Genomic DNA, 17,757 nt, shown 5'->3' on the forward strand with positions numbered 1-17,757 from the left:
GATCTGCTGGTCAAGTGAAAACGATCTGAATTCCCACAAAATCCAGCAAAGTCTTGGAGTTGCTTGGCCATTGTAGCCCAATAAATGAGCATAAATAACTCAAGCTGCGTTATTAACCAGCCACGTTGCTTTAAATTCATGCAAGGCGCTAGTTGATTTTTTTCTTTTTCTTTTTTCTTTTGGACAAACTAAGGTAGAGATTTTTGTTTGATTCAGTGTGATGTTCCAAAGTTTCTGTTAATCATTCAAACGTATTATTCATTTCTGCTTTGTGTCAGCTACAGTTTTGAAAAAAAAAAAACCCCATAGGAAATTCAAAAGAGATTAATAGCTAATTTTATACAGCCAACTTCTCCCTGTAAAATGCATACTACTTTTAAAATCATTTATTCTAAGACTGGGCTAGATCTGGTTTCCAGTATTTCTTTTAATCTTTACGTTTCCAGTCATCCTTACATGGTGAACGTTGATTTTAACTGCTCCTTCCAGTAATTCAGGCATTTGGTGGTGATGCATTACTGTTTTCAGATATAGGAAATATGCTGATCTGTGACAGAATAAAGATTTGATTGATTGATTGATTGATCGATTGAAATGGGAAAGCACCTGCTATTTCAAAACAAGGTTTCATATCACAGTTACTGTGTAATAATTTATATTTCAAACATTTTTATTGTATCCAGAAACTTAACCTCTTTCTTGTTTGAATTGAAAAAAACCAAAAAAAAAAAACCCCAAAGCCCACACGAACTTTTAGGTGTCATATTTTTATTTGTTTACTAAATATTTATGGCTGCCCATTTGAAAAAAAAAGCAACTCTGGTGCCCCTGAGTCAATCAAAACAATAAATATATAGTAAACAATCATTATTAAAGTGTAATTTATACTTGTTTCTTCAGACCAATTTTTAAACTTAAATTTTTATGCACATTTTTTTTGCCCAAGTCATTTATCTTGGGTTCTTCTTCACAGATCCACAATGACGATGGAGTGTGGTTACGACTGAACGAGGAGACGATACGGAAATATGTTCCAAATCTGAATGGTTATACTGAAGCCTGGTGCCTTTCTTTTAATCAGCACCTTGGCAAGAGTCTCTTGGTCCCTGTTGATGTAAGTAAATGGCAACCCTGAAGAAACCATAAGGCTTAGGGTTTGGTTTTGTTTTTCCCTAGCAATTGGCACCTTCCATCCATTTCATGTAAATGTAATTAAGACAGTTGAGTATAGAAAATAAAATAAAATAAAGAGCTACTGCAATTAATTCTGCATCACTCCCAGGATGCAGCGGCTAGAGAGAAATTCTGCTTTGTGCCAGTTAGGGCTACAATGTGATCGGGTATCATACATTTGATCAACCCATACCACGAATTCTGCTTAGCTAGATGGGGCAATGAGTTCCAAGAGAGTTGGACAGTATTGAAAATATTTATTGCTTTCTTAGTTGACTGCTGGACTTAAGTTTTCTTTAAGGGACCACTACGGTGGGAAGGTAACAGCGTTCCGCGCACCTTTGGCGTCTAGTCATGCCAGCCACATGACCACGGAGATGTCCTCAGACAAGCGTCCTCAGACAAAGACGTCCTCAGACAAAGTCCTCTTTGGCTTTGAAACGGAGATGAGCACCGGCCCCTAGAGTTGGAAACGACTAGCACGCATGTGCGGGGGAACCTTTACCTTTATCGTAATTAATAAAACAGACGTGAGAAACATAGGAGATGTCCCAAATTTCTTTTTCCCCCAAAATGTAAGAGTGTGGTCTTTTAAATGTGCTCAAGCTGGCTGGCTTGCAATTAGTATAACGCTAGTGAGAGGTTTCTGTGCTGTAGCTGGGTCAGGCAGAGTTTGCCTGCAGCATCCAAAGGAGCATGGAAGAGAGGTTATTTGCTGGAGCTAAGTTGGAGGGACTCAGCACGAATTTTAATGCCGCAAGCACACCAACAAGAAATTAAAAAGAGCTATTCGGGACTGTCCTCCCCTCCCACTCGTTTTTCGGTAGAAGGGGGGGGCAAGATGATAAGACAGATGGGAACAAGGCTCCAGAAATGCACGTTGCTTAATCAGATTCATTTTGAGAATCAGTTTTGGGTTTTCTGGTTTCCACACCACCACCACCACCACCTTTTTTTCCATTTTTTTAAAAATCATTTTCGTGGACCTCTTAAACTAGGAAGTTCGCCTCAGGTTGTGGGAAATGCAGGATTTCCAAGGCTTTGGGGAGAGGAAGGTGTTAAAAGGGCCCAGGAAATGAATGGAACACAAAGGGTTCTCCTCCTCCTCTAGCTCAGTAAACTTGGTACAAAGGTTGACTTTGAAACTGGTGATTGAATCCAGAAAATATACGCATTCTGCAGCCGAGTTTTGTAAAAGCATAAAATACTCATTTTTATATATAATTAAGGTATGCATGGGTTTGTTTGATTTTTGTTTTTTATTTTTATTTTTTGTTTGGTTTGGTTGATTTTTTTTTGTAGAAAAAGTTTTTGGTGAGCTAATAAATGCTAGGGTAACTTAGAAAAGTGTGGTCCTGCAGCTTGGCTGTTTTGAAGACTAATATGATTAAAATCCCATTTCTGAGATGCTAAGAGAACGTGCGACTGAAAAGTTATAAAATTCTAGAGCTTGGTCCGTACTTTGATTCTGTTTGGTTCTAGTTATTCTCCCCCCCTCCCCCCCATGAAAATAGAAAATGGCAGGCAAATATTTAAAAGGGCTAACTATTCCTGGGAGCCGTTGTACCGTAGATGCCCATGCTTAGAAAAGTTGTTTCGCTAATATGGAGCAAACAAATGCATTCATTTTGAATATTCAGTTGTCCAGTTGACATGCTTCTTGCCCACTTAACACCATTTTCATGTGTTTCTTTGCAAAATCCATCAGTGACGAATATTTGTTTAAATCTGCAGTGCACCCTCTCATTCAGTTTAAACAATGTGATTTTTTTTTTCAAGGCAGACAATTTCTTTTCTAATGAGTTTATTTTTGATATGCACAAACGTAGCCTCTCTCCATTTCACTGTCCCCTCTGAGGGCCAATATGGCATCGTCCACCACCTGATTTGTACCTGAGAATGAGAGGCCTTTGAAACCTCTCTGACCTGAACCCATTTTCCTTGTTTTCCCTTTGATGTCTTTGGAGGACATTTCTGCAGCTCTGCGTTTTCCTACAGCGTGGCAAACGGTATTAAAAAAAAACTAGTTTTGTTCACTTTAAAATACAGACGGTATCATTCAGATCCATGAGCGTATACATCATCATCATCATCATCCTGCAGTAAATGCGGAAAAAAACTTGGATGGGATTTTTATATAGTCGCTTCATGTTAAAACAAACATTTTAAAACAAACATTTTAAAACAAACATTTCTCATTACAAATAGGTGGCTGAAACGTCCACCTCCAGTTTTTATCCCTGGTTTCCCAGGCCTCGTGCAATAAAGTGGTCCCAAAGTGGCAGAGACTGACTTTCGTATCGCTTTCATCTGATTTGTGATAAGTCTGGTCCTTTCCTTCAAGTGGGAAAGCCCTCGTGCAGCTGTCTAAAGGGCTTTTCCTGTTTGGTGAATGGCATGACACACTACATCAGCCTTTACAGCGGGCAGCCTAAACGGTTCATTTGACAAGAGAGATTCCTCCTGTGGGTACATCAGCTAACAAAAGTTCCAATTTTTTTTTTGAAACAAACAAAAAGAGGATGGTTACAAGGACGCAGAAATAGAGGGGGGGGGAACCAAAACAGAAAATTGCATTTGTCTCTTGATTTCTTCTACTGTTGTGAACCTTGTTGAATTCTCTATTGATACTTGTCTGTCTTAAACTTTACATAGAGTCTCTTTAATACTAGCCAAGGAGACAGGGATTTGGACTTGTATCCATGGACTTCTAAACCTTTTCCCCCTCAGGTGAGCCTTCTGACATTTTCCGAACTTCTGTCTTCCACTGTAGTTGAGGCAAAGAAAGAGGCATCCATCTGGGGGATGCCAGATTCTTTGTCCTCAGAGACCCTCTTCTGTTGGACACCTACTGAGGACAGGACCAACCACGTGGTGCATGCTTAACGCTTAACTTAGATTGGTTAGGTTCTCGCACCAATGTCCTGAAGGAATTGAGATGGACCCCAGGACATTGGGTTGGATTTCTGGATGGGCCTTCAAAGATCAAAAGTAAAGAATAGCATTACACTTCTTCTTTTAGAAACCAAGTTAGCGCCGATTGGAATTCTGTACTGGGTCCTCGTTTGACGCCCAGAGTCCCAGATAAAGTCCTTGCCTATCTCAGCCCATTGCCTGCACCACCCCCAGCTCTCCTGTCCCTTCCAGATTCTGCATTCCTATGTGAATGCTTTTTGCCAGCTCACAGCGTTGTGCTTTCCGTCTTCCGCGAGTGGTGTTTTTTTTTTTTTCCTTTCGGAAATGGAGGAGGAGCATTTGCTTTATTCATCGCAGAGGGTTCACACGTTTTGCGTACAGAGGTAATTCAGGCGGAACGGCCAGATCATGTCCCCCATTTTGTAAGGAAATTAACCCGTGCGATCCACTTTTAGCGTGGGCCTTAGTTGTGGCAGTTTATAAGAAGAGGGTAGAGCTGAAAACTTACAAGGGCATTATTAACAGGTTGTTCTGGTTTTTTTTTGTTTTGTTTTTTTGTTTTTTGTTGTGTTCCAAAATTTTCAGGAGTCTAGATCTAATGCAGAGGACTTTTTCAAAGACCCCAACTCACCCTGTCCTCAGGAAGCAATCATGCAGGAGCCAGATGCGCCATTCCTTCGTGGTGGGCCTGGACTGTATAAGGTAGTGAAGACTGGCCCGTCAGGTCACAACGTCCGAAGCTGTCCCAACCTTAGAGGTATCCCCATTGGAATGTTAGTTCTGGGAAACAGAGTCAAGGCAGTGGGCGAGGTAGGACTCTCCTGGAATTTCCCTTCTTACCCTTCATAGATACTGGCTTGCAAATCAGATGTCCTTAAGCAAAAACTGCTCTCTTTCCCAGCCTTTGCTTTTCCTCCCCCGGGTTGCCGAGGGTTAACTTTGTAGAGTTTTGTCATTCCCCCCCTCCCCTCCAACCACCCCCCCTTAATTCAGCTGCTGTTTTTCTCAAGACATTTCTTTTTAGAACAGAGTTAATTCGTTTTAAAAAAACAGCAAGTTCTCTTGCAAACTTTGCTAATGAATTATTGTTGGGGTGCCACAAAAATTATCTATCTGACTTCTTGGAAATGATGCAACTTTTGCATGCTTTGGTCCTCTTCAAGTAAGTTCTCTTGCAAACTTTGCTAATGAATTATTGTTGGGGTGCCACAAAAATTATCTATCTGACTTCTTGGAAATGATGCAACTTTTGCATGCTTTGGTCCTCTTCAAGTAAGTTCTCTTGCAAACTTTGCTAATGAATTATTGTTGGGGTGCCACAAAAATTATCTATCTGACTTCTTGGAAATGATGCAACTTTTGCATGCTTTGGTCCTCTTCAAGTAAGTTCTCTTGCAAACTTTGCTAATGAATTATTGTTGGGGTGCCACAAAAATTATCTATCTGACTTCTTGGAAATGATGCAACTTTTGCATGCTTTGGTCCTCTTCAAGTAAGTTCTCTTGCAAACTTTGCTAATGAATTATTGTTGGGGTGCCACAAAATTATCTATCTGACTTCTTGGAAATGATGCAACTTTTGCATGCTTTGGTCCTCTTCAAGTAAGTTCTCTTGCAAACTTTGCTAATGAATTATTGTTGGGGTGCCACAAAAATTATCTATCTGACTTCTTGGAAATGATGCAACTTTTGCATGCTTTGGTCCTCTTCAAGTAAGTTCTCTTGCAAACTTTGCTAATGAATTATTGTTGGGGTGCCACAAAAATTATCTATCTGACTTCTTGGAAATGATGCAACTTTTGCATGCTTTGGTCCTCTTCTCTTGCAACGGGCTTGAGGATGTAGTGTGTCATGCTATTTTTTTTTCCAAAGAGCATCCAGGATATGATAGCGCTTTTTGAATACCTAAGAATCCTTTTTTTCCAGGCTTTTCTCTGTTTCAAGCTTTCACAAATGAAATGAAATGAAATCAGAACTGCCACAGCACTTTCTAGATTACCTGATTCTTCTTTTTTTTCCGTCTTCTGAACTGACCTCAGTGTAATCTGTTCAAAAAACCCTAATCTCAAAGCTTTCTATGAACGCATGCCATTGTCTTTATTCTTCTTTATTCTTTGAAAAATAACTGAGATATAATATATGTGGGTGCTGCTTTTCTCTGACCAGAAAATAAAACTCTTTTTTTTTTCATGCGAGGAATCATTGTGCTGCCTCTCACGATCAGGAGCGAAAAGCCAATTAAACCTGACCTTCTTCCTGTGTCTGTGCACACCAGGTGACCAATTCCGAAGGGACCTGGGTGCGGATGGACAAGAACAGCATGGTTGAGTTTTGCGAAAGTGACGACGGGGAGGCCTGGTCCTTGGCTAGAGACAGAGGCGGGAACCAGTATCTCCGTCACGAAGATGGCAAGTGCCCCCATTTTTTTCGAAGCTGTCTCTTTCGAGGGCACGCAATCCCAAGAGGACCGCGAACTATTTTGTAACAAGAAGGCTCTATGTGTGTGGTGGGGTGAGGGGGGTGTATGTCAGTGGGTGGCCTACACATGTGCACGTGTGTAGCATTTACAGGCCAGTCCTTGACTTACAGCCATTCAAATGCTCAAATTACAACGGCAGTGAAAAAAAAGGTGACTTAGGGCCGTTTTTCACGCTTACGATCGTTGGCAGCATCCCCCAGGGCACGGGTAGGCAACCTCGGCTCTTTTATGACTCGTGGACTTCAACTCCCAGAGTTCCTGAGCCAGCCATGCTGAGGGGAAAGGGAGAGGTTTCCATGCTGAGTTATGCTGGCTCAGGAATTCTGGGAGTTGAAGTCCACAAGTCATGAAGGGGCCATAGTTTCCCCCATACTGGCTCAGGAATTCTGGGAGTTGAAGTCCACGAGTCATGAAGGGGCCATAGTTCCCCCATGCTGACTCAGGAATGCTGTGAGTTGAAGTCCACGAGTCATAAAAGAGCCAAGGTTGCCTACCCCTGCCCCGGGGTCACGTGATCAACATTCCGACGCTTGGCAGCTGGCTCCTATTTATGGCCGTTGCTGTGTCCCAAGGTCACATGATCACCATTTGCAACCTCCTGCCTGGCAAAGTCAGTGAGGAGGCCAACATTCACTTGACAACCTGGTGGCTCATTTCACAGCTGCAGCCATTCACTTAACAGCTGGGGCAAGGAAGGCCGTAAAAAGGGGTAAGACTCAGCTGAAAAACTGTCTCGCTTAGCAAGAGAAAGGTTGGGCTCAATTGCGGTCTTTAAGTCGAGGACTGTCTCGCTTAGAAAGAGAAAGGTGGGGCTCAATTGCGGTCTTTAAGTCGAGGACTGTCTCGCTTAGCAAGAGAAAGGTGGGGCTCAATTGCGGTCGTTAAGTCGAGGGCTACCTGTACAGAAATGATTTCAGAATACATTCCCACACCTTCCATAGGAGGGGCACTACGGTTTGGGGAAACAGCCAGCAAAAGAGGACTTGAATTTAGGCCTGAAGGACAGCTCAGTTTCAAGAGAAGGGAAGGAGGAGAAAGGGAAGGGAAAGAAGGGGAAAGGAAACATAAACTAATAGAGCATCCTCTGCGGCACAGTTGCTGAGACGTGGGTGCTTTGCCCTTGGTGCAGTCTGCCTTTGGTCAGGGATGTGTCAAAAGGGTTTAGCCAGAAATCCCAGAATCAACTGCCGTCTTGGGGAGAAGAGATTTAGACTGCTGATGTCATTTCCTGTATCGTGCCTAGGAGATGTTCCTTCCTCAGGTGTCCTGCAGACCCTTGGAGCACCCATGTGGTTTTTGGTATCCTAGCAGGGCAGAAATCTCACTCCCTCTTATTGGTATTTTATTTATTTATTTTATTTTTATTTTAATTCCATTTATATCCCGCCCTTCTCCGAAGACTCAGGGCGGCTTACAAGCTTAGCAGTAGCCTTCATTCTATGTATATGCCTGCTTGTTAGGGCTTTCAGACACACACACCAGCGGCATTATTACAAAGTCATCTTATTGCCCCCAACAATCTGGGTCCTCATTTTACCTACCTCGGAAGGATGGAAGGCTGAGTCAACCTTGAGCCTGGTGGGATGCGAACCTGCAATAATTGCAGGCAGCTGGTGTTACTTAAGGAGGCATTAGCCCACTGCTCCACCAAGGCTCTTCCTCAGGTGTCCTGCAGACCCTTGGAGCACCCATGTGGTTTTTGGTATCCTAGCAGGGCAGAAATCTCACTCCCTCTTATTGGTATCATTATTATGATTATTATTACTCTATTGCTTTGTACGTACACTAAAAGCTTCTGTACCGGAGACAAATCCCTTGTGTATCTAATCACACTTGGCCAAAAATTCAAAGTATTATTTGCATTGCATAAAGTATTATTACAAGTTTACTTCGATGCCAGCATTCCCTGCTGACACAGGATCAATTCTGTCTAAATCAGCCTTGGGTTCTGTTTTTTTGTTTTTCCTCCTCTTTTTTTCGGCTTAATTTTTTTTGTTTTGTTTGTTTAAACAGAACAAGTTCTTGTTGATCAGAACGGCCAGACTCCTCCACCGAGCCCCTTCTCCCTGCAAACTTTCCACAGAGGGACAAGCTGCAGTAACGAGCAAGGATTTGACTATGGACTTGGTAACCACAAAGGTAAACCCTGCCCCAAGATCTATTCCTTTGTGCCTACTTTGACTAGCGAACGTCTTTCTTGTGTGCTTGTGGCTGCATTAATATACTCTGGGTGGGTTTTTTTGTAAAAAAAAAAAAGTGTGTGAGGATGATGACGATAGCAGTGACTCTTGCTAGGTCACATCTCTAGCTGGCCAGGGTTGATCCTGAAAGTTGAGCAGCATTGGATGGAACTGGTTAGTATTCAGATGGAAGATTAACAGGAGAAGTCAGGGCTGTAGATTAGAACTACTGGAACATTGTGCTGAAAACTACCTGATGAAAACAAGACAGCTGGTTATGGTTAAAATAATAAAAACTATAAAAACAACTATTTACAACCTAAAATAACCTTAGCTTTTGCTGATCCACTGCCAGCCTCATCAGAGTGAGTGTTTGGGGTGGGGAGATCATTTATAAACCCCGTTGACTCAGTGCTCTATGTATATGTGTATATGTATATGTATATGTGTGTGTGTGTGTGTGTGTGTGTGTGTGTAAACCCTGTTGGCTCAGTGTGTGTGTGTATGTGTACATATGTGTGTGTATGCATATATATAAACCCTGTTGACTCAGTGCTCTATGTATATATATGTATGTGTATGTATATATACACACTCTGTGTGTGTGTGTGTGTGTGTGTGTGTGTGTATTCTTCCAACTTATATATAAAACCTAGAGGTTCCCTGAATGGATTCTGGGCCAGTCTCTTTCTGACCTCAACCTATTGCACAGGATTAGTGTTATAGGGAAAACCCAGAGGAAGGAGTATTCTGTATGCTTCCCTCAGCTTCTTCAGGAAACAAGGTATGTAGTCTTAAGGATAGATAGGTATGTATGTACGGTAGGTAGGTAGATAGATAGATAGATAGATAGATAGATAGATAGATAGATAGATAGATAGATAGATAGATAGATAGATAGATAGATAGTCTTGACTCCAATGGCTAAATCAAAGCGGAAGAGCACTCTTCCTTCTTTCTTGGAGGAGAGTCTTAACAGGAAAATCACCTAGAACATTGAGCTTTTTATTTTATTTTATTTACTTACTTACTTATTTACTCATTTATTTATTTATTTAACTTCTGTGCTGCCCATCTCACTGAAGCGATGCCAGGCGACTTACAGTCATTCAACAAAAATGCCATAGAAAACATGGCAACCATAAATGAAGACCATAAATTTAAAATTCAGTTCCTTCGACAGATTCTTCTTCTGCTTCCCAGCCTAAATTGTTTTTGACAATCTGAATATTTGAACATTTTCCCTCTCGAGACGTTTGCTAGGTGTGAATTAATTAATTAATTACTCTGTCCTATGAGATGAATGGCAAGCATTCCCAATCCTCGACTGATGGATTATGATTTCTGGGGAAAATACTTTTGCGTGGAAGAGGCAGACCTCCCTCTCTGCACTTGTGGATGGCTCTTCCCTGAGCTGCTGACTTTGAGTACCAAAATTCCAGAGCTCCAAGGCCAGTGGTATCTGTTCTGCCAGTAGTTCAGGAAGACTCTGGCAAAAGGGGGCATTTTAAGGCATGACTCAGGTATTTCACTGTTGTGTAATGAAAATTAAAAGTTTAAAAAGCTTCATCCCGTTATCTCCAGAACACAATAAACACATAATTCTATCCATTTGCCACGTATTAGTGACTAATGGTATTGACGTACCTTAGGCCAGGGGTCCCCAACCCTCGGTCCGTGGACCGGTACCGGACCGTGGCATGCCAGCAACTGGACTGCACAAAGAAGCAAAGCCCCATCTGCGGGATGCAAGCAGCACACAAAACCATGCCCACTCCAGTCCACGGAAAAACCTCTCCATGTAACCAGTCCTTGGTGCCCAAAAGGTTGGGGACCTCTGCCTTAGGCCATTTTTAGTAGCTAGATTTATAAAATCAGAGTAGCATATCCAGTGCTCATGAATGTAGTGTATAGCTTGAGAGCACAGAATTTAAAATGAGTAAAGGTGAAATGAGCAGAATGTTTGCTGGAGCATAAATGTAATTTTTCTATAGCTAGAAATTTATCTTCTAGTGGATGCTATGCTAGCCAGGTTTTTTTTTCTCTTTAAATCCGGTGTTACTGCTTTGGAGGAATAGCTGGACATTGTGAACTTAGACCAAAATATTAAAAAGCTTATTTTTAAAATGTTTTCCTATTTTCTGTATAATAAACACCCAAAATTCATGGTCCACTTTCCTGGAAATATTTAAGCAGATGGTTCTTGCCATTACACTAATCCATAATATCTGGGTTTTTTATTTTTATTTTTTTGCTGGACTTATCCAGGGTATTTTTGCACTGGGTGTCCATTAATGTTATGTGTCTTCTTGACTCATTTCTTTTTCTTACCTAATTTTTGTTTTGAGCATCCAAAAAAATGAAAATCCTGTCAGCTGGTGTATTCTTGGCCTTATTGCACCTAAATATATTGAAAAGTAGATGCAGCTTCTCGCCATTTGAAGGGTATGACCCTCATCCCATCATTATAGCTGCCCAAGAAACTCTTGGAGGAAAAACTGGCACATTGCATTGAGGACCCCTTATTGAAAAATCAGTTTATACCCCTCCCTGGGTTCTCCTTAAAGACAAACTGTAATTTTGCAGATCCGGTTGAAATCTGTTTCTGATTCCTCAGGGTGCGAACATTCAGCCCTCTTCTTACCATCTCCTTTAGTCCAGCAAAAAGATGGGACCTAGAATATCCGTTCCTTGAGCTTGGAAAGGTCTCAGCTTCTAAGAACATTTCAATCTAGCGAAGTGATAAGATATATGATGCTCTATTATATATATAGGTAAAGGTAAAGGTTCCCCCACATATGCGTGCTAGTCGTTTCCGACTCTAGGCGCTGGTGCTCATCTCCGTTTCAAAGCCGAAGAGCCAGCGCTTGTCCGAGGATGTCTTTGTGGTCATGTGGCCGGCATGACTAGACGCCAAAGGCGCACAGAACGCTGTTACCTTCCCACCGTAGTGGTCCCTATTTTTCTACTTGCATTTTTACGTGCTTTCGAACTGCTAGGTTGGCAGAAGCTGGGACGAGTAACAGGCGCTCACCCTGCGACGCGGCACTCGGGATTCGACCCGCCAAACTGCCGACCTTCTGATCGACAAGCTCAGCATCCTAACCCACTAAGCCACCGTGTCCCTTTTATTATATATATATTGCTGTATATAATTATTACTGGGGTCTTCAAATTTGGCTGGCTGAGGAATTTTGGGAGTTGGAGGTCCATAAGTCTTAAAGTTGCCAAGTTTGAAGACCACTGCTCTATTATATATCATTATATATAATACTCCCTAAAGCTATGAAGCTAAAGACTAAGAACCAGTGATTTGCAGGGGTCCCCAAACCCTGGTCCTCAACCTAGTACCAGGCTGAGGCCCGTTGAGAACCAGTCCATGCAAACAGCGTGCAAGCATGCGAAGCTCCATTTGCACAGGTGGGCACACAGGGGAAACCATCCCCTCTCCCTCCCCACCGCTGCCCCTGCCACCCGCTGCTACCAGTCCCCGGTTGGGGACTGCTGCTTTAGATGATCAGCTGACTCAGGAATTCTGGGAGTTGAAGTCCATGAGTCATAAAAGAGCCGAGGTTGCCTACCCCTGGGTTAGGGCAAGGACATTTCCCTTCACATGAGTGGATTCCTAAAGACAGCAGCACTGAATAGTTTTTTCCTCTTGATGATCTCTGAGCTTGCAGACATTTCATTACCAAACTAGGCAATATCACCAGCACCTTTGGCTAAAATTCCATCTTGACAATATCCAGAATTGCAATGAAGGAGGGGTAGTTTTCACAGGAGTAGTCATTAATCATTCTTATCCTGGATTAAATTCCTTCTTCCTAGATCACACAAAGTGATAGTGGTAACTTGGTCTCCAAATTTAAGCCATTCAAGTGAGATTTCAGAATACTAATCGGTTTTATGAAGGGTTCTCATTTTTTCCTAGCCAATAAGATACTCCTAGTGTCTTTCAGGCATTCCTCTCTTGAAAATAGCTGAGTTAATCCATCTAATAATTCAGATGGCATTTCTTCAACCTACAGGAGGAAGTGTCATTTCACAAGTAGACTGCAGGGCACCGATTTCAGCACCTTCTTTTAATTGATCCTTCTAAGAGGGAAATAATTTTTCATTAGGCAATCTTTTCTTAGGTGTTGATGGGAGATCCCTGGAAGGGGTTTATGGAATCTGCAAGATTATTGCTTGGTTATCGTCCATCTATAAAAGGGAAAGGTGATTTTGATGTATTGCAATGTTGTTAGAAGTCTCTTTATCCATTGGGTTGACATAATATTTTCTCTAGTGTACATTTTAAGTATTTCTAGAGAAGGTGAATGGGCCATATCAGGAATCTCCCCATGATGAAGTAAGATTTGAATAAACATTTATCAAATGGAGACAATTTGTATATCTCTCCTCCAAAACCCCTTTTTAAACTCAATTTACATTGGATTGAAAATTAAGAAACAAAAAGGAATATTAACAGAAATATGCAAAATATGCCAATCGGCATTAAAGTAATTACATTTTCTTCCAATAATAAAATGATTTAGTGTAATAGATGAAGTCACAGATAGGTACATAAAAGTTCAGAGGACTTAACTGTAGGTTAACAGATAGCTTCCTGCTTGACATTTAATTCTGATTGTGGATTTTATCCATGGAATTGTTCCCAAAGGTGGTTTGTTTGTTTTTTCCCAAAAGACAATTCAACTTTCTTGGTGTTTGAAAATGTTTTGCTTCTCATCCAAGAAGCTTCTTCAGTTCTTCAGAAGTCTCTTGCACTCAGCTGCACAAAAGGGTGGCTTTCTCTCTCATTTGCATATCCCAGGGATCTGCCTGAAATGTCTCTATTAAACCACGATTGCCATACCATAACACTGTAATAACATATGGCGGTAGCATATAGGAGGTTCATACCACCCTCCTCTTCCTCCTCCAGATATTCTCCAGAGACAGTTTAGGAGCCTTCAGGAGGGATGGAGCAGGATGGGATTGGGTAGCTTGGGGGAAATAGGAACCACCATTGTCTCTGCTTTATGTATTCTAATGAATTTATATTTGTTTGTTTGTTTTTCTTCCTCCCATTGGCTATTTATTTATTTATTATTCTAAAGCCTTTGTTCAGAAACTCATAGGATTTGGGCTTATTTCAAGGTCAGGCTACAATCTTGTCCTTACAAAAGGAAGAATGTTGAGAAATTGTTTTATGAAACACGCTTCTGGTAATCTCTGTATGTTTTGGTTTTGCAAAAAAAGGGGGGTTGGGTCAAATTGCTCATAATTCCACCAAATATGTATTAATCACTACATCATCCTGTTGCGCTATGCCTTGTTAAAAGCTAGTTCTTAATGACAAGATGGCAGATCACGGTGGGCCTCGTTGGTCTCAGATGAACGTTTTGTGGCCATTTTGCAGGTAACAGGTGGTAGTTCTAACTGTTTTGCCCACTGCAGGTGACCAACTGAGCGCCCTATTGAATTCCATTCAGTCACGGCCTAATCTCCCAGCTCCTTCCATCTTTGATCAAGCTGCAAATCCTCCCTCTTCCCTAATCCACAGCCCATTTGTGTTTGGACAGTCCCTTCCCTTCCAGCAGCCTCAGCCACAGCTTCAGAGTAAGTCTGTCAGCCTTTCCTGCCTCATCTGTCCATTTCGAAGCTGCACCATTGCTATCACCGCCTGAGTTGCCTATTAGCTGCTTATCACCATCCCCTTTCTTTACCCCTGTGTTGACTTTCCATCTCATGGAAACCAAATGTGAGGTTTACCTATAATTAGTCTGGATTGTCGCCCTGGCCTTTTTGTTTATGATCTGTGACATTAAAAGTATACTTAACAGAAGTGTTTGTAAAAAAAATAATAATAATCTGAGTTTAATTCAGTGAAAATATTCTCAAACCATATAATACTGGTAGCAGTTGAAATTTCTCGTAAGTATTGTTATATCTTGAACTTTGGTGTATGAATTTGTTGCAGTTATTACCAAGCTGTGGTTTTAAACTGAAGTATTGATGAATGAAAGCAATATTTTGATATCAAAGATTATGACCAATTGATTTTTTTTTCTTAATTTCTTCACAATATTGTGGGAGTTTTGCTAAATTATGTAAGATCTTTTTTTCATTAAGCTGAAAATTCAGACCAATATTTTGATATATTCTGTTCCACAATAGAATTCCATAAAAGTTGAGAATAGATCCATAAAAGTTGCTTGTTAAGCTTATCGGGATTAATTAATCATTTTTCTATTTAATAAGAAAGGAATTTTGCCCTGGTCCTTCAGAGTAAGACTACACTAAAACTTTGACTTTTGCCTGTTTTCAAAGAGTTCTTCTCTGTAAACAGAATATGTGGTATAATTCTTGATGCCTTTTCATCTTTAATTGGGGGCACCAGGAATTTGACTGTCCTGGCCAATCCTGAAACAGGCTGGCCTTCTCCCATTGAAGGCGACAAAAGAAAAGCTTCAGAATAAGAAACGCTACAGAAATAAAAAAAAACTTCAGCTTACCAATGGTGTTAAGCCTTGAAAACAGCATGACCATTTTTAAATAGTCCACACAGATCTGCGTACATTCTTCTTCAACAAACTATTCCTCATATCTGTTCCTGGTGTTGAAGTAGTTAAAGGAAACCACAGATGACATCCCTATATATAGTTCAAGGAGCTGCAGATACCGTATCGGCAGTAGTGTCATTGGGCTAGCTGTTGAGATTGAGTAGTTAGAATTTTCTTGAGCCATAGAATTCCCAAGTTTACTGCTTGCCATCCATTATTTCTAAAGATGTTGGCCAACTCCACTTGGTGGAAATAAATCTCAGGAAGCATCTTCGGAGCGATAACACAAAAGAGAGAATCCACAAATAAGAGAAAGTAGAGGATCATGTTTAGCCATGTGGATCCTTTCCGCCCTCCTTGGCTTCATGAGAGGGTATAAGGCACAGGTCAGCAACCCGCGGCTCTGGAGCCGCATGTGACTCTTTCAGCCGTCTCCTGCGGCTCCCAGTCCTCTGCCATGTGCGGTCCAAAAAAAAAAAAAAAGTGGGACTAAAAAAGTTCAACCAATCAATTCAAATATGCAGGGTAGATGCATATCTCGCCTTGGCTCCACTCTTCAGTCAAGCCCTGTTCTGCACATGTGCACATGTACGCGCATGTGTACACATTTTTTGCGGCTCCCAGTTTTTCCTTTTGTGAGGGAACCGGTTCCGAGTGGCTCTTTCACTGTTTCAGGTTCCTGACCCCTGGTATAAGGGATACGACAGGAGTCTTTAAGTTTGGGCCTTTGGATTCCTCAGTAGATAATTTAAAAATAACCTTCAGCCCAAAAAATAATAGTACATGTGCAATTAATAAGCCAGCTAACATTTTGGGGGATCTACTGATTGCCTTGGTATAGACTTGATTTTGTTGTTTACAGGTGCATGGGAACAGGCTGCCTGAAATCTTCATCAATGCCCAGAGCAGAATATTATATTTTTTCCCCTCTTCTCTCTAAAAGATTTATTTGGAAAGGATAGTTGTTCCTCTTCTTAATGTACAACACAGAGACACGGCAATGGATTTTAATTATTGTGTATCTGAAAATCTTGTGCAGATCTGAAGTAGGAACTTTGAGTATCTTCAGATCTGCACTCGGTTCTCTTTTATTAGAGCTATTGGAGGAGATGAAGTTGAACTATAGTGTCAACTATCCATCTGTAACAGAAAATTACTTGAGAGCACGTAGAACTTCAGTGCCAGGGGTACTTCCTTACCTTTCCAGTGCTATATCTTCTTAAAATAGTGGCTGATGATAGTCCTCCTTCCTGCCTGAGGCCACGATATTAAGATTTAGACTAGAATAACTCCCAAGATGACAGACCACTTGTGATGCCATCCAGATAAGCTAGCAAGAGTGTTGTGACTGTTGATGGATAAAAAAAACAAGTCAGTGTTAGAAGAATTTAATTTGAGTTTCCAAACGCAAGTAGCCTGCAAAGTCTGATTCATGCTGTCCACTGGAGACTTCACCCACGCACGTGACAAGAAGAGACAGCTTTAAGTCAGAATAGATCTTCAGAGAAAACCATTTCAGCTTAAGAGATCTTACCCCCTATTTCTTCTTTACCTTTGGCCCTCAAACTTATGTAACTTTGGTGAACTGTTGCATTGATGGGAACATCCAATCTGAGTGATGGCTAGATAGCTCGTGCATTAGCCAAATTGTTGATCACGTGGCAAGGAATGGTCGTAGTTTGGAAGATGCCTAGTGGAAGCCTGAAGGAAATAATTTCCATGCTTTACAAAACTTGTGGGAAAAAGAGATCCCCTCTCCACTGCTTTGAAAAGCAAATCAAACTCCCTGCCTTCTTGCACGGCCAAAGGCTAAACTGTAAGATATGTTAAATAATGTCTTTGCATGTGGTTCTCTAAAAAGATACGGGTCTTACAAATTTAGCTGAAAGTGAATGGGATCAGGGGAGGCACAGAAATCCTTTTGTTTAGCTAAGAAAATCTTTCCAGTCTCACTTTAACTGGGAGAAAATGCAACACCAGCACTTAAGTACACTTTGAATATTTCTGGTAAATTTGCCATGAGCTTGTTGAGCACTTTATGGGAAGAGAATATTGTCGAAAGGACCGTAGCATTTTGTCTTCTGGTGACAGTCTAGCTCAGGGGGTAGGCAACCTTGGCTCTTTTATAACTCGTGGACTTCAACTCCCAGAATTCCTGAGCCAGCCATGCTGAGAGGAAAAGAAGAGGTTTCCCAGCTGAGCCATGCTGGCTCAGGAATTCTGGGAGTTGAAGTCCACAAGTCATAAAAGAGCCAAGGTTGCCTACCCCCTGAGCTAGCTCTTCCTATATAGCAGGGGTGTCAAACTGCCGGCCCGCGGGCCAGATGCATCGTAGCAAAACCGCAATACGTCATGACATGTCAGATGACATTGCGAGTTTGACACCCCTGCTATATAGGTTGACAATATTTATTTATTTATTATTTATTATTTAATAATTATTATTATTTATTATTATTTAA

At 41.3% G+C, this 17,757-nt stretch overlaps 1 protein-coding gene across 1 annotated transcript in view; it reads left to right on the forward strand.

Annotated features, from left to right (window-relative positions):
* The window catches only part of MYCBP2 (MYC binding protein 2), a 150,102-nt gene that overhangs the window by 90,640 nt on the left and 41,705 nt on the right, over window positions 1-17,757 (forward strand). The window contains 4 exon segments of the mRNA XM_083362364.1: window positions 974-1,114; window positions 4,675-4,899; window positions 6,364-6,496; window positions 8,581-8,706. Coding sequence (XP_083218490.1) covers window positions 974-1,114; window positions 4,675-4,899; window positions 6,364-6,496; window positions 8,581-8,706 — 625 coding nt within the window.

Source organism: Vipera ursinii (assembly GCF_947247035.1).
Source record: "Vipera ursinii genome assembly, chromosome: 4".
Lineage (NCBI taxonomy): Eukaryota > Metazoa > Chordata > Lepidosauria > Squamata > Viperidae > Vipera > Vipera ursinii.